This window comes from Callithrix jacchus, chromosome 9 (assembly GCF_049354715.1).
Source record: "Callithrix jacchus isolate 240 chromosome 9, calJac240_pri, whole genome shotgun sequence".
Taxonomy (NCBI): domain Eukaryota; kingdom Metazoa; phylum Chordata; class Mammalia; order Primates; family Cebidae; genus Callithrix; species Callithrix jacchus.
Window position 1 is genome coordinate 66,709,699 of NC_133510.1, and position 21,765 is coordinate 66,731,463.

General features: G+C 52.2%; 1 protein-coding gene across 1 annotated transcript; it reads left to right on the top strand.

Annotated features, from left to right (window-relative positions):
- The first annotated feature begins 1,720 nt into the window (after positions 1-1,720).
- Positions 1,721-15,235, top strand: KRT79 (keratin 79). Its single transcript, XM_035256689.3, has 9 exons — positions 1,721-2,248; positions 4,406-4,626; positions 5,728-5,788; positions 5,886-5,981; positions 12,309-12,473; positions 12,662-12,787; positions 13,415-13,635; positions 14,257-14,291; positions 14,560-15,235. Exons 1-9 carry the CDS (start codon positions 1,772-1,774, stop codon positions 14,763-14,765), a joined length of 1,608 nt encoding a protein of 535 aa, XP_035112580.1. The 5' UTR covers positions 1,721-1,771; the 3' UTR covers positions 14,766-15,235.
- The last annotated feature ends 6,530 nt before the right edge of the window (positions 15,236-21,765 follow it).

The window sequence follows — 21,765 nt, forward strand, 5'->3', positions numbered from 1 at the left end:
GTGATCTCAGCCTGGGGAAAGGAGACAAAGGTCAGTGGGAAGTGGCGGCTTTGTCCAGGGATCACAGGCCATCGCTTTTCCAAAGGGTTTCCAAGGAGGGACCTGCTTATAAGCAGAGGAAATAGGGCCCAGAGAAGTTTCGAGTTGCCCCAGGACACACAGCTCAGTGCAGGAGACGTCTTGGCTCGGCCCCCTCAAATGCCAGTGTCCTAACTCCAAAATCTCCTCTTGGGTATTAAGGGACTAGTTCTGCAAGCACTCTCTCCCTGATTACTTGTGGGAGCCAGGTTCAACTTCTTCAAGCACCTGGGAGCCACTTACAGCTTCCCAGGGGCTCTAGGAGGAGGTCCCACAGCTCCCTCTAGTCCTGGAGTAGGCTGTCTCTTCACCTGCCCTCCCTGGGCTGCAGGGACCACATGAGGGAGGCCAAGCCTTCTCCGTGGCAGTCCCACGTCCTCCCTGTTGGGATCCTGGAGACACAAGCTGGCTGGTCACCCTGCTCCTCTGGTGGGGTGGGGAGCACAGCAATGCCGTCCTTCCTTTCTGGGGCAAGTCTCTTTGAGCCGATCTTGCTGAGAGATGAGCAGGTGAGGAGGGCCAGTTTCCAAAGTCATCTTCTCAGTCACCCCTCCGCCCTGACAGTTGACGTCTCTTTGCTTGGGGCTGTGTTTGGTCCCAGCAGACTGAGGTGAATAGGAAGTGGGGGGACCATGTGAGGGGATTTAAGGTGCTCCCCGGCCCCTCCGAATCAGACAGGCGGACTCCTGCACATGGGGCAGGGGAAGGTGGGAGTGATGGGCTGTGGCGTGGGCCTCCTGGGGCTTTTTCGGGACACCTGCTTCTTGGAGCTTCGCCTGTCTCCACCCAGGGTGGTCTGTGTCCTCCACCCTCCTCCAGCTCCCGCCAAAGCGGCTGGGCCTTTCTGGGGGAACTCTGCTATAGGGCAGAGGATCAGGGATCTCAGGTGTGGGTTATAGCCCCTGGCCTCTCTTCAGCCTCCATGAGTGTCCTTTGCTCACAGGCTTTCCGGCCCTGCCAGAGGACCTCAGGCCTTTCCCACCTCCGGATCAAGTGCCTGGGCTCCACAGTTGGGCAGGGACCCTCTTTCTGTCCTTGAATCCACTTTGCCAGCACAGACTCATCTCCCAGAAGGGTCTGCCACTGTAGGGCAGAGGCACAGGCTGTCCCCACTCTCACTGTGTCATCTGTGTCCCCCACCCTGGACCTGCGAGGAGCCGTGGGCCATGGGCTGGAGGGTGGGACAGGAGGAGGCCTGGACGCCCATTGCCCAACGCTCCTTTCCCTACCACCTGCACAGCCCCGGGCCCTGCAGCCTTGGCTTACAACAGGGGCCTGGGACAAACCCTGTAGAACAGAGCCCTATTGACAGCGGCCACTGGGGCTGGGTGGGAGGAGAGCAAGTCAGCCACTGGGTGGTGGGGGTGGCCGTGGGAACCTGTATCATCCTGTGCCAACCAAGGAGAGCCTGGGGGCAGGGGGAGAAGGTGGTATCCTGCCCCACACAGTCTCGGCTCAGCCCCAGCTCTGGAGCACAGGTGACAACTGGGAGGGCCCCTCCCTCCTGTTGGGGGATAGGGCACTCCCCACGGCCCACAGGACCCCTCCCACTCCCCCTGGGGCGATGGGGCAGGAGTGTCAGTGGAGCTGGGGAGCCAGCTCATTGGGAAAAGATAAAAAGCCCACGGTGGCCCAGCAGCTCACAGCATTCCCTTCTTGCCCTCTCGGCCTGCCCTCCAGCCCCTCTGCAGCTATGAGGTCCTCTGTGTCTCGGCAAACATACTCCACCAAAGGGGGCTTCAGCTCCAACTCTGCCAGTGGAGGGGCTGGGGCTGGGACTCACACCAGCTTTAGCTCAGTGACGGTGTCCCGGAGCAGTGGCAGCGGTGGCAGGGCCCGCTGTGGCCCCAGTACAGGTGGCTTTGGCAGCCGGAGCCTCTATAACTTGGGGGGCCACAAGAGCATCTCTGTCAGTGTGGCTGGAGGGGCCTCTGCGGGGCGGGCTCTGGGAGGCTTCGGCTTTGGCAGCAGGGCATTTACTGGACTGGGGGCTGGCAGGCAGACGTTCGGGCCCACCTGTCCTCCTGGGGGGATCCAGGAGGTCACTGTCAACCAGAGTCTGCTGACTCCCCTCAATGTGGAGATCGACCCCGAGATCCAGCGGGTGCGCACTCAGGAGCGCGAGCAGATCAAGATCCTCAACAACAAGTTCGCCTCCTTCATTGACAAGGTGAGCCAAGCGGGAAGGAGGTGGGGGGCCCTTGGGGCAGAAGCAGGGCCTCTAAGAGAGGGTGGGCTGGGCCGGGGCTGCAGTAGCCCACTTGCACTAGGGTGGGGGTTGATGGAGCTCTGGTGCTCTCTCCGTCTGAGCCTGGGGTGCCAAGATGTGGGCGGCTGGAGACGGCCTTCAGGTCTTCACTGAGCCTGTGCGGGGGAATCTCCAGTCTATTCTTGAGTCCTGTTTGCCAAGCCCACCTTGCCTGTGTCAGAGCCTGTCCTACTGCCATGATTACTATGATTGATTATACAGTAGCCTTACCTCATCATCAAAAAATGGATCATCCTCATTTCTCTTCTTAGCCGGGTGGCCTGCATCGTCTTTTGTCATTTTACCACCGGGAAAACAGTGGCTCAGGAGTTGAAAGAGTTCTTCAAGGCCAAGGGCATGGAGCCCTGTTTGTTCCATTTTTTCAGGCTTGGAGGAGGCCTAAGGCCAAGATGTGATGAGAACACAGTTGTGTGGGGGTGGGTCCTACGGGAAGTCTCCCTTTTGCTTCTCTTTTTTTCCTCTGAGTGAAGAAGTTCAGTTTGGGGTGAACAATGAGGGTGGTGGCCAGGTCACCAAGCTCTGGGGGTGTGGCATTTGACCTGCTGCCCATAGGCGTGTCCTGAATCTTGCCCCTGCTTCCAGATGAATGGGGCAGCACTAGTGCTGGCATTTCCTAGTCTGTTTTGCTGGCACTGTCCATGTCAATCCTGAGCCAAGGCAGTGGGTCATGATGGGGAAGTTCTGGTGGACAAACGTACCTTGATTCAGTGATTTGTGTTTTTCCAAAGAACGTGCACATCCCATTTCTCCTGTGGTACCCACAGGGCTTCTGTGACAAGTCAGAGAAGGTGATATTGTGCCCATTTTCAAGGTGAGAAATTGAGGTCTAGAGAGCTCAAGTGATTTGCCCAGGATGATACAGGGAGTTGGAGGCAGACGTGGGACTGGGACCCAGGCCCCCGAATTCCATGGTTCTTGGTGCTAAGAGGTGTTACTGCTCACGACAGGTACACCAGCTGCATGGTGCTCCCGGGCCACGTGACTGGGGCCCAGGTGCTGTGGAGGTGGGGCCTGGGGAGACTGGATGACAGGATGTGAAGCAAGCTGTCCCGCCTGCCCCCTCACCCTCTCCCCTAGTGACTTTTGGTTTTACTGTGGGACTGTCCCCAGAGGCCAGACAAGCCAAAACCTTTCTCAGGCTTGCAGAATCACAGCCTGGGAGCTGGAGGTGTGAGAGATTGTCTTAGAACCCTCGCTGGACCAAGGACTCCCCCTTATAGGGGGGTTCAACTCACCCTATAAGCCTCCTTCAGAGTGTATAGAGGAAGGGCCTGGACATTGGTATTTTAAAAAAGGTGTTTTTTTGGTGGGAAAAATTACTGAATTTACAGAAAAGTTGCAAGAATACTATACATACTCATGTATACTTTCTCCCAGATTCACCAATTTTCTTAAAACAATTTTTTTTTTGAGGCAGGGTGTTGTTCTGTTGCCCAGGCTGGAGTGCAGTGGTACAATCATCGCTCACTGTAGCCTCCATCTCCTGGGCTCAAGTGATCCTCCCACCTCAGCCTCCTGAGTAGTTAGGACTATAGCCTCATGCCATGACACCTGGCTAATTGTGTTGATTTTTTAGTAGAGACAGAGTCTTGCTATGTTGCCCAGGCTGGTCTCGAACTCCTGAACTCAAGCACTCCTCCAGCCTCTGGCTCCCAAAATTCGTGATGGTAAACAGTTGATTTACATTTCAAACAGTTGATTTTAATGCAGAATTAAGGACCGGAAACATAGATCTAGTCCAGTTTACGCAGAAAAAGCGAGAAAGGGAGACCCAGAGAGAAATGATTCAACCAAGTTTACCCACTATTAAGTTGGTACAGCTACTGAGCTGGCCTTTTGTACTTATTAACTTGTTAGGGTTCTTTCCATCATATTGGACTGTCATTTCCAGCAACCTGTTCCCCTCAGGAATGCTTCCCCGCAGCAAGGTGTAGGTGCGGCTGCACTGCCCCCATGATGCCCTGGCCTGGGATGGGAGGTGGCAATGGACCCCATCCTTGCTTGGCCCCTCTGGTGGCCAGGGGATGACATCAGCCCACCCTCTCTTCTCTGGCTCAGGTGCGGTTCCTGGAGCAGCAGAATAAGGTGCTGGAGACCAAGTGGGCGCTGCTGCAGGAGCAGGGCCAGAACCTGGGTGGCACCAGGAACAACCTGGACCTCCTGTTCGAGGCCTACCTGGGCAACATGCGGAGCGTGCTGGACAGACTTCAGGGCGAGCGGGGAAGGCTGGACTCCGAGCTCAGGAACGTGCAGGACCTCGTGGAGGACTTCAAGAACAAGTGAGGAGAACAGGCCAGGTGGAGCCATGTGGGGGTGAGGTGGGGCAGTGGGAAACCTGCCGAGAGGACCACCCCATTCCTGGGGTCCCAGGCCCACCTGGGGGATGTGCACACAGAGCTGGCTTCCTCAGGTGCTCAGGTCTGGCACCTGCTGCCACCTGGAAAATTGGCAGGTTTGTTTGTAATTTTAAAAAGTCTTTAAAGTAGGAGAATAGAATGACCCCGTGTTCCGATCACCCAGCCTTACTCATCATCGACTCATAGCCGACCTTGTTGCGTATTCCCACCTCCCCACTTCCCTTCTTCCCCTGCAGTCTTTGTTTTAAACTTCGCCTTTTTCTGCCTGTTCTGATTGCCTTGTAGTCTTGAAGCAAATCTCGGACATCTTGTCATTTCATTCACAAACATTTTACAAGTTGTACTCATATATCTGCATACATGAATGTAGTTCATTTACATGACTCAATAAAACATACAGTGCATAATCACACCTAAAAATTTTAAAACAATAATTCCTCAATGTCATTAAGAATCCAGCCAGTTCTGAATTTCCAGTTGTTCCACACGTGACACATTTAAAAAATACCGCTTGACTCCAGCTCCAAATAGGGTTTATATATTATAATTCATTGATATGGATATTTAAAACTTTAAGGCACATTTAAAAATAACTTTTCCCATAACTTGACACTGACAATTTCTAAATCTTAAAATCTCAGCGAGAGTGGCTGGGGAGGAGTCAGCTGTTTTGAATGACACCGTGTTGTTGAAATTGATGGTAAAGGTCAGCCACTGTTGACACATCTTCCCTTGTCCCTATAAAGCCTCCTAAGGGCTCACATCCAAAGAGATGGCAGCTCTTGATGGCCATATTATTGCTCAAATTCTATGCCTCTTTCCCTAAAACGGGGTGGGGAGAGAGAATGTTTAAATAAAGGCAGATCCCACGTTTCTTAACTGATTGGCTACATTAAAGAACTGCTCCCCAGAGGTGTTCTTGACCAATGAGGGACCCATCAGGGCTACCGTAAAGCTGAGTGGGTCCCATGCCTGAAAGGCAGAGCCAAGCTGAGCCTGGCCTAAGTCTCCCGTGTGTAACAGGTACGAGGATGAAATCAACAAGCGCACTGCTGCCGAGAACGAGTTTGTGGTGCTCAAGAAGGTGAGCTGAGTGGAGTGGGGGAGGTGGTCTTTTGGCTGATTCGGGGAGAGGTGACATCCCTGGGGCCTGAGCATCTGCCTTGCTCTCTCGTCCCCAGGATGTGGATGCAGCATACATGGGCCGGATGGATCTGCAAGGCAAAATGAACTCCTTGACCCAGGAGATTGACTTCCTGCAGCAACTCTATGAAATGGTGAGATGGTCATTGGGCAGGAAGAGTTTGGATACATTACAAATAGCACTGGGGGTTTCCCAAGGAGGTCTGACATGAATTCACCAGTGCGACCTCATTGGTAGAAGATGAAACCTTGACCCCGCCTTTTTTTTTTTTTTTTTGAGATGGAGTTTTGCTCTGTGGCCCAGGCTGGAGTGCAGTGGTGCAATCTCGGCTCACTGCAACCTCTGCCCCCCGGTTGAAGTGATTCTCCTGCCTCAGCCTCCCGAGTAGCTGGGACTACAGGCACCTGCCACCATGCCCAACTAAGTTTTGTATTTTTAGTAGAGATGGAATTTCGCCAAGTTGGCCAGGCTGGTCTTGAACTGCTGACCTCAGGTGATCCACCAGCCGTTGGCCTCCCCAAGTGCTGGGATTACAGGCGTGAGCCACCGCACCCAGCCTATAACCTTGACATGTTAATTAATACTAGCTTCTATGTATTAAGTGCTTTTGATGTTCTGGGCACCGGTCCCAGCTTTAACATAATCTTCTCAACAACCCCAGAATGCAGGTACTATTATTGTCTCCATTTTTTGGTCAAGGACCCTGGGGCTCGGAGTTATTTGCTCATGGTTCACAAAGCTAGAAAGAAGCAGAATTAGAATTCAAATCTGGCTCTTGAACTCCAAAGTCTGACTCTTGCCACTGTTATATTGCCCTCTTCCTGCCCAGTTTGTAATGGAGCAAGAGATGAGGGAGCAGGAATGGGCAGAGGAGGGACTGGGATTCCGGGTAAGAGGTGAGGTGTGGGTAGATTAAAGGATCCAGGAGGGGTTCCAGGAGACAAGAGGGCTCTGGAGACTTAGGTGAGAGGGTTGAACTTAACATGAATTGACCCCTGAATCATAGACTCTTAGGGTCTGTGGGACCTCAAGGCCAAACTTCCACCGAGTGAACACTTTCTATCATATCCCTGTCCTATGTAACCTCTACTCAAATACTTCCTGTGGTAGGGAGCTCACTAGTTTTTATGGCAGGCATTGCCATTGGTGAACAACTTTATTAGAGCACTGACTTGGATCTCCTTCTCATGACTTCTGCCCTTGGCTTTGCCCTTTGGGCTGCACATATCCAATTGTCTTCCATGTGACATATGCCTTTCACATGACAGCCCTTTAGAAGTCATGATGACTAGAGGATAAAAATCTGTGGCTTGTGAGGAAGGTCAGGAAACAGGGCTCTTAATGAGTATTCAGAAGATAGAAGGGTGGGGAGGGAGGTTCCAGATACAGTCTTTTTTTTTTTTCTTGAGACGGGTCTCGCCCTGTCACCCAGGCTGGACTGTGATGGCATGATCTCGGCTCACTGCCACCTTGGCCTCCTGGGTTCACACGATTCTCCTGCCTCAGCCTCCCAAGTAGGTGGGATTACAGGTGACTGCCACTGTGCCTGGTTAATTTTCGTATTTTTAGTAGAGATGGGGTTTCACCATGTTGGCCAGGCTGTTTTCAATCTCCTGACCTTGTGATCCGTCCACCTTAGCCTCCCAAAGTGCTGGGATTACAGGCATGAGCCACTGCACCTGGCCTAGATACAGACTTCGACTGATGTGCTCTAATAGTGCACTAGTTTATGTGTTGTTTTAGAAGTTGTTTCACAATGTTGGCTTCTTAGAACCCCTCCTGGACTTTTCACATGATGCTTTCAAATGAGACATGCATCTACTCTCCTCTACCTTCCTGTATTTGGGAAGCTGAATTTTGAAACTGAGTGGAATAGTTAACCATTCCCTTTCTTTCCTATGAAATGCCATTACAGTGTCATCCCAACATTTTAAGCTGTTTGGGCTCCTAGTAACTTGATCCTTTTATCCAATGTATTAGCGGTGAATAGCTTTGTGTAATCTGCAGATGGGATAAACTTTCAGTCTAGGTATTTGATAACATCTCAGCGTGAATCACTCATACACATGTTAAGGCAATCAGGGCCCACAACGAAGTCCTGTGGGTCTTCAGTGGTGACTTTTCATGGGTCTATTAGTTTGCTAAATAATTTGTGGTTAAAGTGCCTCAACTACTTTAAAATCCACTTAACCACACTGTTACCTGGACCACATTTTTCCGTCTTCTTTCAAGAATGCTATGAAAGGCTTGGTCCAATACTGTCTCTGGCAGGCCTTTAGCAGTTGAATTTTATCATCAGGAAGGAAAATGAAATCCACTTGGTTTCACTTTTCCTTAGGGAACCCATGATGGCTTCATGCCTCCCACACACATTTAGATATTCATTCTATGGGTCTGGAGGAGGTTGACATCAACTTTATTTGAAGAATTCCAAATCTCTCCTGTTTGAAAATCAGGCCATTTGCTGTGTTAGGGGTTTTGGGGTCTCCTGCTCTCCATATTTCTCGAGGATGATGGGGATGTTCCTCCCCTTGGTAGTCCCTGGAGCCTGTGTGTATGCTCTTCAGGCCTGGATCCCTGTGATCCCCAACAAGGCCAAGGCCTCTCATCTTCCCTGTCTTGGTTCCCATTTCCTCTTAAGCATTTCCCCTGCCTTTCCCAGTTTGATGACCAGTTTGTTCTTGATGGAAAAGAGGCAAATGACAAAGCAGCTGAGCAACTGGCCCTTCCTGGATCTTCTGTAGGGATCTGCCCAACGGGACCTCTATGTTCTTCCTGCTTAGAGTTTGTCTCACAGCCTTTGATCTCTGGCTTTGGCGTTTTCCAGGCTTATCCTTGGCCAGACTGCTTGCCTCCCAGCATCTCTTAAGGGGCTCTCCGGATGGAGCTTGCTGGGAAGTGTTCTGGGCTGCCATGCTGAGTTTTTAGGTGCTTCCCCAGTTTCTACTTTTCTGGGGTCATTGATAGTCATTCATTGTCTGGGACCTCCTTGTGGTCTCTTAGGTTCTATTCTCTCTTCCCCTCTTCTCTGAATGTTTAGGAATTGGCTTTTCTCTGGTCTAAGGCACATGGCTGGCACACTCAGCATTCCTTTCCATTGCTATGCCTTCTTTATCTAACAAACCTTTACTGAGCACCTTCCACATAGTAACAAAGACAAAAATCCCAGCTCTTGCGGGGCTGGGTTATCAAATGGTGAGACCTGTGCTGGGGACAGGCACAGGTGCAAAGGCACATGGGGAGGCCATGGCTGACCCTTCCTGGGAGGGCTGCAGAGTCTTAGGGGGAGATGGCATATGAGTTGGATCTTGATGGAAGGACTAGACTTCTAAAGGAGGAGCAGGAAGGATTTGGCAGCTGGGGGCCCAGCCTGTGCAATGTCACAGAGGCATAAAGGAGCAGTGTGCTTGGGGACCACTGGATGGTGGGTGCCCGCATGGAGTGTGTGAGCAGTTAGGTGAGGAGGAGGCAAGAGAAGGAGAGGAAGGGACTAAGCCAGGGCCCTTTCCTGTCAGAGGTCCTCATGGCCCAGCAGTGCCTCCGTGGGGTGAGAACGAAGGCCAGTGCAGCCGTTCCCTTGCTGCCTCATGAGCTCGGTCAGGTACAGAGCCAGCATGGCTCTCAGTAACCAATGCCATGGTCTGGTTTTGGCCAAGCCAGATGCCACGGCAATCTGGGGGGGGGGGGTGAACCACCTATCACTGGATGTCTCACAGGGCAGGAAGGCAGCCTCTGTGATGGCCTCCCTCTGGTCTGGGGTGTCTGTGGAACCCAGCCCCTCTTCCGGTGGCCACTTCTGCCTGCTGGCTCCCTTTACCCTTGCCTAGACCTCTCCAGTATCTTTTCCCTTTAAAGTCCCTGGTCTAAGGAGACACACACCTTAGCAATTCACAGAGCTCTTCCTGATCCGATTCCATGAGTTCCCTTTCATTGGAAAGCCTGCCTTTTTTTTTTTTTTTTTTTTTTTTGAGACAGGGTCTTATTCTGTCACTCATGCTGGAGGGCAGAGGTGCAATCACAGCTCACTGCAGTCTCCACCTCCTGGACTCAAGCGATCCTCCCACCTCAGCCTTCCAAGTAGCTGGGACTACAGGCGCACGTCACCATGCCCGGCTAATATTTGTATTTTTGTAGAGACGGGGTTTGCCATTTTTTCCAGGCTAGTCTCGAACTCCTGAGCTCAAGCGATCAGCCCGCCTCGGCCTTCCAAAATCCTGGGATTACAGGCGTGAGCCACCGCACCCGGCCATGCCTGCCCTTTCCATCCCCTTGTTCTAGCAAGACCTTTGCGTGGCCTCATCTGCTTTTGGTGCCATCCAGCGGAGCGTATTTGCCTCCTTGTCTTAAAAATTCCGGGTTGATTTTCCTCAGGACCATGCTCTGGCGTGGGGCTGGAGAGAGACCCTGAGCTGGGGAGGGCAGAGGCAGAATGCTTCAAGATGATGCTGACAGTTCGCCTCGGTGGGGAAGGGGACAAGGCAGCTGTGACAGCACGATCTTGCCTGTGACAAATAGGCCTCGGGGGCCCCTCCAGTGGCTTTAGAGAAGTCTGGGCAAGTAAGAATGCACTTTACTCAGCATGCGCCGTGGGTCATGCATGGATCTCAAGCCCCACAATTACCGCGGGAAGAAAGGATGATCAGGCCGTGCTACAGAAGAGGGAACTGAGGCATCGTGAGGCTTAGCTGCTACCTCGCTACACAGCCAGTGCACATCAGGCCGGGGACTTGACCTCAGGCTTGTCTCTCTCCAAAACTCATACCTTTTCCAAAACCCACAAATGTTGTAGTGACTGTATTGGTGGGATCTCTACCTTCTCATCCTACCTTTTAGAAGACAATCTGCATCCACATCAGAACGGGTATCGGTGTTGCCTTTGGTGTTTCTTTTTCCTGTCTCTCTTTATTCCTGCCTATCTCTATGTTAGTCTATGTCCTCTCAGCTTCTGCTGTCAGACTCCTGGGGTTTGAAACCGAGCTCCTCACTCACTGGCTTGTGATCCGGGGCAAGTTACTTAATCTCTTTGTGCTATGGGAAAAGGGCGTGTAGTGAGTTAGCACCTACCAGGCGCCTAACGCGGAGCCTGAACCACAGCGATGCTCAGCCAGCGAGGGCTGTTATTATTATGCTGTTAGAATCACCTGGGCTGCCATGAAGGGCCAGTGTTTCAGAAAGGATGGAGACAAGACCAGAATATGGGAGGTGTTGGCTTTTAGAGGGAAGGTTCTCCACTTATCAGGGAGTCTCTAGGGAGTAACTGAGTGGATGAGTGATTTGTCAGAGCTGGAGTTTAGGGCATTTTGTTGGCAGCCCAGGACGGGAAGGACCATGGGAGAGATGGAGGCAGAGCCCCACATGGGAGCAATCACAGTCCTGGCCCAGTGATCCAGCTGGTCCCAAAGCCATAACAGGGACCCTTGACTCCCTATCACCTAACCTGCCATTCACAGCATCTTGAAACCTGCTTATGTGTGAAAGACGGTGGTTCTAGAAACATGAGGGCCCAAGAGCATCACGACAGTCTATCCTTTCAGTGTGCTCTAGAAGAAACCACTTGAGCTTTGTCGTGTAATTGACTGGTCCCAGGCTGGGTCCTGCCCTGGACCTGGTGCCCTTGGATGTATCACTTCTCCCTTCCAAACCCCTTTTCTCACTTGCCCTGGTCAGAACCACTATGGATGGTGGTGCAATTGGTGGCTGGCTGATACTGGATGTGCTGCTTCCACCTGAAGGGGTGTCTTTCCCCAGTTTGCACAAAGGCACCCTGTGAGCCTGCCACAGGCCCGCCTGCCACACGGGGTATTCTGGAACCTAGAGGGGTTAGTGAATGTGCCAGCACCGTGCCAGGCACCAGTGTTAGCACTGGGAATACACATTCTCTTTTCCCTCTCTCATCTTCTGGAAGCCTGCAAACCCACACACATAACTGAAGTCTATAAAAATGGGAGCCCCTGCTGGGCGTGGTGGTTCACACTTGTGATCCCTGCACTTTGGGAGGCCGAGGTGGGCAGATCACCTGAGGTCAGGAGTTTGAGACCAGCCTGGCCAACATGATGAAACCCTCTCTACTGAAAATACAAAAAATTAGCTGGGTGTGGTGGCACATGCCTGTAATTCCAGCTACTCAGGAGGCTGAGGCTGGAGAATTGCTTGAGCCTGGGAGGTGGAGGTTGCAGAGAGCCGAGATCATACCACTGCACTCAAGTCTGGGGAACAAGAGCAAAACTCTGTCTCAAAAACAAAAATTAAAAAAACAAACACAAAAACAACAGCAAAAAAGGAAGCCCCATTTTACAGCTGGGGAGACTGAGGCCTTTCTTTGCAGTTGTCTTTGCTGTAGGCTGAAGCCTGGACAAGAGCACAGGCCTCCTGATGCCACCTGGGGGCCATGTCCTCCACCGCCGATGCTTCCTGGGGCCTGGAGCAGGGGTGCTGGTGGCAGCTGTCTCTGTCTTTTCAGGAGCTGAGCCAAGTGCAGACTCATGTGTCTGACACCAACGTGGTGCTGTCCATGGACAACAACCGAAACCTGGACCTGGACAGCATCATCGCCGAGGTCAAGGCCCAGTATGAGCTGATTGCCCAGAGGAGCCGGGCTGAGGCCGAGGCCTGGTACCAGACCCAGGTGAGAGGCGGAGCTGGCCCAAGTGTGAGGGCTGGGGTTGGATCAGACCTTCCCCTATCATGAGAGGCCTGGGCCTCTGGGAACCTTGGAGTCCGGGGGACCAGATACACTCAACCTGCATGGGGCCTCCAGCTGTGAGGGTGGGGCAGGGCCATCGGAAAGCTCACTGCCACTTCTTTGGTCCCCAGTATGAGGAGCTGCAGGTGACGGCTGGGAAGCATGGGGACAACCTGCGGGACACCAAGAACGAGATTGCTGAGCTCACCCGCACCATCCAGAGGCTGCAGGGGGAGGTGGATGCAGCCAAGAAGCAGGTTGGCCTCTACTTGGGGGCTTCGGGGTCTGGCCTGGGTGTTGACAGGCCTTCTCATTGTCATCCCGAGGGCCAGGCCTGCTCTCCTCCTGATGGACACAATAGAATGCTGGGCCATTGACCACAGGCTCCTTTTCCTGGGGGCCGGGGGACTTGTCCAACATCACTCGGTATATGAGTTGTAGAGCAGGTGGGACAACCTTCTCCAGGGAGACTGATCCATCTCATCTCCAGGAGATCGGAATAGGAGGTAGAGGGTTCAAGGGGCCAGGTCACAGATGTCTCTGACTCCATCTTGAGGACGGCTGAAGGGTGTGGGTTCTTTCCCAGATTAGAATGAATCACTTGGTTACTAATAAGGCTGTGTTATTTATTTTATCTCTTCTGAGGCATTGGGCTGGTCTGCAACAGGAGGGATTGAGGTTAGACTTCAGTAAGGACTTTCCCAGTTGCATTACTTGGTCCTCCTTGTGTAATAGCCTCTCTTCAGATGAATATTTTTCCTTTCTTTCTTTCTCTGTTTGTTGGGGGCTGGGATGTGGGAATGATGATGTCTCCATGGCTTGAGGGCAGAGAGATGAATGAGATGACCCTGGAGGGTGCTTCCAACACCTCTCTCCCCGGGCAGTGTCAGCAGCTGCAGACAGCCATTGCGGAAGCGGAGCAGAAAGGGGAGATGGCACTCAAGGATGCTCAGAAGAAGCTTGCGGATCTGGATGTGGCCCTGCACCAGGCCAGGGAGGACCTGGCCCGACTGCTGAAGGAGTACCAGGAGCTGATGAATGTGAAGCTGGCCCTGGACGTGGAGATTGCCACTTACCGCAAGCTGCTGGAGAGCGAGGAGAGCAGGTGGTGGCCCCTCCTTCCCGACTGAGAGCACTGCTCCGGCCTGCCCTGTGGGAGAGCCTGAGGAGTCTGCTCTGGGGTCAAGAGGGAGAGGGAGGAACCAGGGAGCAGCTTCTGACTCATGCCAGGGGAAACCTGCTTGTGCCCACCACCTCTGCCACTCCTCTCCTTGGTTGGCACAACTCTGGTTAATCCTTACTGTGACTGACAGCCCAGGAGGAAGGGAACTTCCTCTTCCACCACCAGATTCTACCAGCAGTGGAAGCTTTGGAAAAAAATCCACCATCTCTCTCCTTAGGGAAGGCATGAAATAGAAAGTAGGCAGAGATGAGGCAGCTCTGTCTGGTTGTGGGCTTGTTTCCATTGGGGCAGGGATGCTGTCCATAGCCCACATGGGGAGAGAGGGGAGGAAAGGGGAGGATGGGGGTTGGCCAGCCTGCTGGTGGCTCTGCCTCCACTGGCTTTTGGACCTGGGCACAGCCCTATACACACACTTCTCATGTTACCTGGTCTTGTCATCAGGACTCACTGAGTGGATCAAATGTAAAGGCAGAGGGAAGGAGAGGGTTTTCATGTGGGCACCAGGGACCACTGACTGCTCTCCTGGCTTTCTGTGTCCCCTAGGATGTCTGGAGAATGTCCAAGTGCAGTCAGCATTTGTGAGTATTCACTGCCCACTTTTTGCTCCACCCCTGGCCGGGCCCCAGAATTCTGCTCCGTTTACGCAAGCTGTCTTTGTCCTAAAGCATGCTCTCCTCCATTTGAGCCCCTGGAGACAGGTTCAGAGGGTCCTAGTACTGGGCTTCTCTATCCATTTCCCATGGCTCCACTGCCTGATTTGGTTCTGAACCCTTGCTGACTTCTGGGCGTCCCCCTGCCCTCTCCTGGCATGGCCACCCTGACTAATCCAGACCCTTTGCTTTGCAGCCGTGACTGGGAACTCCACCACTGTGTGCGGAGGTGGTGCAGCCGGATTTGGAGGTGGCATTTCCCTGGGTGGCAGTGGGGGGGCCACCAAGGGTGGGTTCAGTACAAATGTGGGCTACAGCACTATCAAGGGAGGGCCCGTCTCTGGGGGCACCTCCATCCTGCGGAAGACCACCACGGTCAAGACGTCCAGCCGGAGGTATTAGCTGCTGAGCCCTGCAAGGGCCCCTGCAATCTTCTCCCTTCCCTCCTCACCCCACCTCTGCTGCCATTCTTAGCCACTTCTCAGGAGCAGGAACAGCCAGGGGACCTCAGATCCAGGGTACTTTCATACCAGACTATTTGCATTTTGGGAAGTGCTCAAATCGACTCAGGTTTTCTCCTTGGTTCCGCGGTAGGATGGGAGGGGAGGTTAAAGTTACCAGCTTGAGTGATATGCTTGGGTGACTTGGGGATGGTCTTTTGACCACTGAGAGGAGGCTCAATTTCCCAAGCCATTAGGAGAGAGAGAAATTGGGAATGGTCCCTAAAGACCCTTCAACCTCCCCAGTCCCCCACCAGACCCACCCTCTCCCTGAATCTACCCACATCCCCCTTCCCTGTCTGTGTCTCAATAAAGGGAACAACTGCGGCTAGCTGTCTGTGGCTGCAGTCTGTTCTGCCTGGGGAACTGAAATTGTGTCTGTTGATTAGTGCCCTGGTGGCTGACACAGCAACAGTCACACTCACCATGTCCCAGTCACCATGCTTCCTTAGGTACATTAGTTTGATACCATCGCCACTCCAGGGCTTGCGCATGGCTCACAGGAGGAGACTGAGGCTCAGAGGGACTAGGAAAGCTGCTCAAGGCCAGACCTGGCTCCTGAGTGGCTGCCTATTTATTACGCAGCCACCCCTTGGTGCCTGTTCAGCCTCCCACTAACTCTGTGGGGGCAGACAGCATGCTTTGTTCAGTGGAGAGACCTAGAAATCTTAAGACTTCAGAACTAGGCAACTTGGGTTTAAATCCTAGTTCTGCCACTTACTAGCTGTGTGACCTTGGTCAAGTTACCCAACATCTCTGAGCCTCAGTTTCTTCCTTTGTAAACATGAGTTGTGATAAGAACATGTGTAAAGCATCTGGCTTATGGAGGCTCTTATGGGAATCAGGCTTCTTCGCTTCCCCGCTCCCTGACTTCTGGATTCCCAGCTCATCCTCTTGGCCTCAGTGATGTCTCTTTCAGCCCCCACACCCAGTCAGCAAGAAAAATGCACATTTAATTGGATTTTGTGGTTTACAAATACATTACTTTGCCTGCAGTCATCACAGCAGCCCTGGGTTCAGTCACGGGCACGTGGTGCTCCAGTTTACAGGTGAGGCGATTTCAAGCCCTCGGTCCTGTCAGCACCGAAGCTACCTCCGTCTCACTCCTGCCTCCATCACTCGACAAATCTTATTGCTCCTCCCTCCGTGTGTCTCCTGGAATCACCTCCCTTCCTCCTCGTCTCCACAGTTCTCTACTTTGAGCCTGGACCCCACTCCCCACTCCTCAACCTGTACCCAAGTGATTCCCCAATTGGCTGACGCATCTCTCAGACCCTCCCCACCCTGCTACCAAACCAGTCTGCCCGACCCAAGGCCGTGATCACACTGCTCCCTTCCTTGGCTACCTTAGGGCTCCTTAGGGCTCCACTGCTGGGATGTAGACCGCCATCTTCCAGCCTGATCACTCCATCCTCCTCAGAGGGACCCCAGAGAGCCCCAAGAAAGCTTCCTCCAGGGCTTTGGAAGGCCAGCAGAGGGATTTTCAGCCAAACCCTAACCTCTAGCTTAGGAACACAAAGACCTAGCGGTTTAGGGTCAGCTCTGCCTCACCAGCCTAGGTGGTCTCTAGCTTTCCTTCTCAAATGGATGGAACATGGCCCACCCCATGCACAGCGCTTTGAGGACTATTAGCTAATGGGAATACACATGAATGGGGTGAGGGTGCCTGCCTAGCCAGGGAGGGCAGGAGCGTTTTCCCACACCACACAGCGGGTTTGGAGCTGAGAGTGACAGAAGCCCTCAGGATTCCTTAATCCCAGGGCTGAATGTAAGGGTTTGCCTTCCTCACCCAGAAAGCCCTGTGCAGCACTCCCTCCACCCACTGATTCACTTCACAACAGCCTATGATATAAATACTATTATCATCCGAATTTTGCCTGTGAGGAAAATAAGGCACAGAGTGGCTAAGTCACTTGCAGCAGGGCTAGGTGTGGAATCCAAGCAATCTGGTTCCAGAGCCCAAGCTCTTAACCAGCAGGTTATGTTGCTTTATATAGATAAAGAAATAGAGGGGTGAGGATGCAATCAGTTCTAAACTTTTAATTTCATAGGTGAAAAAGCAGGCTGAGAAGGGGGAAGAATGTATCCAAAGCCGCAGTAACTTAACGGCAGTGTTTAAAAAATCAGCTTTATTGGGATCATAGGCCAGGCATGGTGGCTCATGCCTGTAATCCCAGCACTTTGGAAGGCTGAGGCAGGAGGATTGCTTGAGTCTAGGAGTTCGAGACCAGCCTGACCAACATGGTGAGACTCCGGCTCTACAAAGAAATACAAAAATTAGTTGGGTGTGGTAGTGCATACCTCTAGTCCCAGCTACTTGGGAGGCTGAGGCGGGAGGATCATATCATCTGAGGCTGCAGTAAGCGCTGATTGCACCACGGCACTCCAGCCTGGGTGACAGAGGGAGACCCTGTATCAAATTATATTTAGGACTCAAAAACTGAACAATAGAAACTTAAAATTTTCATGGAAAAAACCGTCAGATTATATTGTGGCGCAGGATGGCTCATTAACAATCAAGTGTTGCTTAGGGTCCCAAGTGAGGAGCCTAAGGGCTGCTTTCCGGGGTGCAGGGGGAGGTCAGCAGGTGAGACGGATCATGGTTTCTCCTCTGCACCAATTGGATCATCTCTCCTTATCTGTTTACACATGGGGCTGTGCACGTGATTTTGTTTCTGAGGGTGCTTTTGCTGCCAGAACATGCTGGAAGCCTCTGCACATGCCCAGGGGCAGCAGGGGTAGCTCTCTGGCCCAGGGAAAGAGGAGCCCCTGGGTACAGACCCTCACACCTGTGCAGACCCCTATGCCTATACAGACCCCCATGCCTGGCTCTCAGGAGTGCCCATCTCTCACTGCCCTCACTGGCCTCTCCCTAAAATGCTGATGGCCCTTTTCTGCAGAATCTCTGATCCCCATATTGGCTCTGGCTCCGCAAGAATGACTCAGGCCTTGTGGGGCAGTCAAGGTTGGGTGACTGAGTGGGATGAGGGTGACTGCCTGGCCAGGGAGGGCAGAAGAGCTTTCCCACATTGCACAGCGGGTTTGGAGCTGAGAGTGACGAGCCCTCAGGATCCCTTAATCCCAGGGCTGAATCTAAGGGCTTGCCTCCTTCACCCAGAAAGCCCTGAGTAAACACTCCCTCCACCTGGCTCCACACCCCTCTCAGCTGCTCATCCCTCTGTGACAAGATTGGGAACAGCTGCCAAACAAGGAGAGGTCACGGAGGGCAGTAGCAGAATCTGCATGTGGGGGTCTGGGGAGGGGCAGGGGACCAGCTTTCAGCTGTGGCTGCTGGGTAGAGGCACCTGGTTCAGCCGCCTGCTTCCAGCTCAGATATGAAGATGTCTTTCCCATTTTCAGGGAAAGAAACTCATCTTTCTTCCTTTCTCACTCTAGGATGTAAAGGCGCTCTTGCATGAGAAGTTCTTCCTTATGTCTACCTTCAGTTTCTCAGGCTACATTTTGAAGATTTTGGGAGCTTCTTGCAATTCTGATTTAATAAGGACGCAGAATGTGGGTCTAGACTAGAATTTTATTTCTCTTTGGATTGGGTTTATTGTAGGATTTGTCATGAAATAAATTTGGATTTAGTTAATTGGAGGACACAGAGCTGGCCCCTCAGGACAATGTCATACCTTATCATGTACTTGTAAAGACAGGGTCACACCAACCAAGCAACCAACCATGTGCTGAGGGTTAAGGACAGAAAGGAGCAGAGCTGCATCTGCGGAGCGTGCAGCCTGCTGGCCAGACCCCACAGCTGTCCTGGTGCACCATGAGCTATAGGGCTGTATAAGTTGCTGTGTATTTTTTTCCCCTGCAGATTCTGTGTGGGCCAGTCACTCATACGAAACATTGTACCTACCGTTTTATACATTGTAAGGTCACAAGCTTTGAAGTCAGACAGATAGGACTTGACTTCCCATCTCATCCACTTCCTGGCTGTGTGACCTCAGGCAAGTTACATACCCCTCTGAGCCTCAATGTCTGCAGTTCCAAACTGGACATCGCAAAACACCTCTTTGTTAGGGCTGTTGGAGGAAGCACCTAGTGTTCAGCACATAAGGGTAGTTCCAAGAGAGAATCTCTTCTACCCAAGAGGCACCGCTGACTTTCCTTTATCTTCCTTCTTGTATCAGGGATGGCACGCCTCAAGTCACTTTTATGAAAAGTACCTCAATTGTAGCTCCATGGTTTGGGCGCCCCATAGGCACAAAATAAGACCGATCGCATATTCTATGTTGTTTCCCTGAAAATCCCCTTCACTCCTGGCTTGCTCTCTATCCTAAGTGCTGAACACAACTCTAGGGATGGTGAACCTACATCATTTTCTCCTAGCGTTGGAGTGTTATAGCCATAGAGTGAAAGACACAACGAGCACATTGTGAGCATCTCAGCGATTCACATGTACTCAGGCAAAGCCCCTATCCTGGCCTGTGATAGTCCCCATCAAACCCCAGGTGCTACCAGAGAAGAAAGCAGTGAATGGCAGGTGCACAGGCTGAGGTGAGGCAGCTAGGGGGCTGAGCTCCGGCCCTGACTCAGGGTGAGATCCTGATGGCCCTGACACGTCTTCTCAGGGGATGAAACCAGTCAGTTGGACCTCACCTTCCCAAAGGGGAGGCTCACATGTCTCCTCTGCTCCTGCAGCTGCAGCCCTCAAAGACCTGGAGTAGCTCCCACCCATTCTCCAAGCCATGCCCATCTTAGGAGCAAGAGTGGAAATTGATAGACCCTGGTAGCCCCTTTAACCCAAACAGCCAGTTCCATCAGGTTTATTTGGGTGCCCATTCTGGATTGGCTGTGACACAATTTAGGCAGAGTGGCTTCATACCAGCTGAAACGGTGTAAGAGGCCATAGAGTATGGAACCTTTGGGACCAGACTGATGTGAGTTTAAATCCTGGCTTTACCACGTGCTATTGTGTGACCCTGGTAGCTATTTACTTCTCTGAGCTTCTGTAAGCAAGGCCAATGGTGCTGACTGCATAGAGCCTCTAAGTAGACTAGTTGATCAAGTGTATGTAAGGTATCCAGCACAGGTCTTGGCACAAAGTCGTCGCCTGGTGAATCTGGGCTGAAAGGACCAGTGAAAGTCCAACCCCTTCCTTCTAGGAGATAGTTCTGGCTCTAGAATGCTCACCTACTATAGGTGGACTGACCCATGACAGGCATTCTCCAGTAATGAAGCCTGGGGCCTCCAGTCCCCATGGCCACAGCCCCTCCACCCCCTGTCCACTTACTTAGGGGCCATCTGGGCAGAGACAGACAAGAGGTAAGGGTGAGAGGGGTTAGGGGAATGGGGATAAGGGAGGAAGTGGCTGGAGAAGGAGCTAGCTGAGCTCCCAGCCAGCCTGTTTTTCCCTGCAGCCCTGCGTCTGGGGTGGGATCTGCTGACCACTCTGTCCTCAGCACTGGCCCCTGCCCTCTCTCTGTGCATGGAGGGAGCCATTCATTCTCCCTGGCCAGCTTTCATTCAGCTGGGGGCAGCTTGGGTCTGTGGGATTATCCAGGACCTGGGTCATTTCATCTATGAGGAATTGAGGAAAGGAGAAAGAACAAAGACACAGATTTCTCCTTGTACATGGCAATGGCAAAGCCTTGGCAGGAAGAGAAGGAATGCTTGCTGATCCCTATATGCCAGGCACTATGGGGACATTGTCTTATTACTTGTGAGGCAGGTGTCCCATTTGGTAGATAAGAAGATGGATTAAATAGTGTATTAGTCCATTATCACACTGCTAATGAAGACACACCCAAGACTGGGCAATTTACAAAAGAAAGAGAATTATTAGACTTACAGTTCCATGTGGCTGGGGAGGCCTCACAATCATGGCAGAAGGCGAAAGGCACTTCTTACATGGTGGCAGCAAGTGGGAGAATGAGAGACAAGTGAAACGGGTTTCCCCTTATTAAACCATTAGATCTTGTGAGACTTATTCACTACCATGAGAACAGTATGGGGGAAACTGTCCCCACCATGTGGGGATTATGGGAGTACAATTCAAGATGAGATTTGGGCAGGGACACAGAGCCAAACCCTATTGGGTTCAGAGTGGTTAGATGGCCCGCCCGAGGTTGCACAGCGAGTTAGCAGCAATAGGTGTGGTTGGAACACAGATCTGTTACACTCAGCTGGGAAGAATTTAACTTACGGCTGAAAACTAGGATTTTGCATTTAAAAACATTGCTCTGAGAAGGAATCCATAGGTCTTATCATTCTGCCAAAGGGATCCCCAGCGCCAAAAAAGTTAGGAACTCCTGCCCTGAATGCTGCACCATTATAGAAAAACAGAACATGCCGAGCAAACAACTGGGCAGCAAATGGAGCAGCAGAGGGCACACTACCAGGCCCCTGCTGGAGAATGTTCGTCTAAATCGTGCAAGCACAGACTGACGGGGGACTGCGAGGCAGCACGGGGACCCAGGGCTGAGAAAGGCAGTCAGGGTTTTCTTAGGGGAGGGTTTTGCCTCCCTGCATCTCTGTCTCCTTGGTACCTAGCTCCACGCCTGGCGAGTTCTCAGCAGCTGTTGGCCAAGTTGAGGTGAGTCTGGATCTAGGTTTGAAAGGCTAAGGCTGGAATGCAGAACATTTCCCCTTCTTATGGGTACATGGAGCCAAGCACACGTGGAGGAATAAGAATGCTAAGAAGCTAAGAATAAGAAATATACATTTGGCTTTTGACAGTTCACAGAGCACTCCATCAATCACCAGCTCACTCTATCCTGAGAAGTGGTAAGGCAAATATTTGTATTGCTTCCAATTTACGGGTAAAGCAACAGGGCCTCAGAGGGTGACTTGCTCAGGTTTGCAGGGCTAGGAGGTGGCAGGCTGTGCACTCAAACTTGGGCCCTCTAATTCCACATTCTGTGAGGTGAGAGGATGGGTGATGGGGTGTCTTT

Coding starts and splice junctions, on each gene's coding strand:
- KRT79 (XM_035256689.3), top strand. CDS start 1,772: ATGAGGTCCTCTGTGTCTCGGCAAACATACTCCACCAAAGGGGGCTTC. Junction 12,474..12,661: donor AGGCCTGGTACCAGACCCAG/GTGAGAGGCGGA, acceptor TTTGGTCCCCAG/TATGAGGAGCTGCAGGTGAC. Junction 13,636..14,256: donor CTGGAGAGCGAGGAGAGCAG/GTGGTGGCCCCT, acceptor TGTGTCCCCTAG/GATGTCTGGAGAATGTCCAA.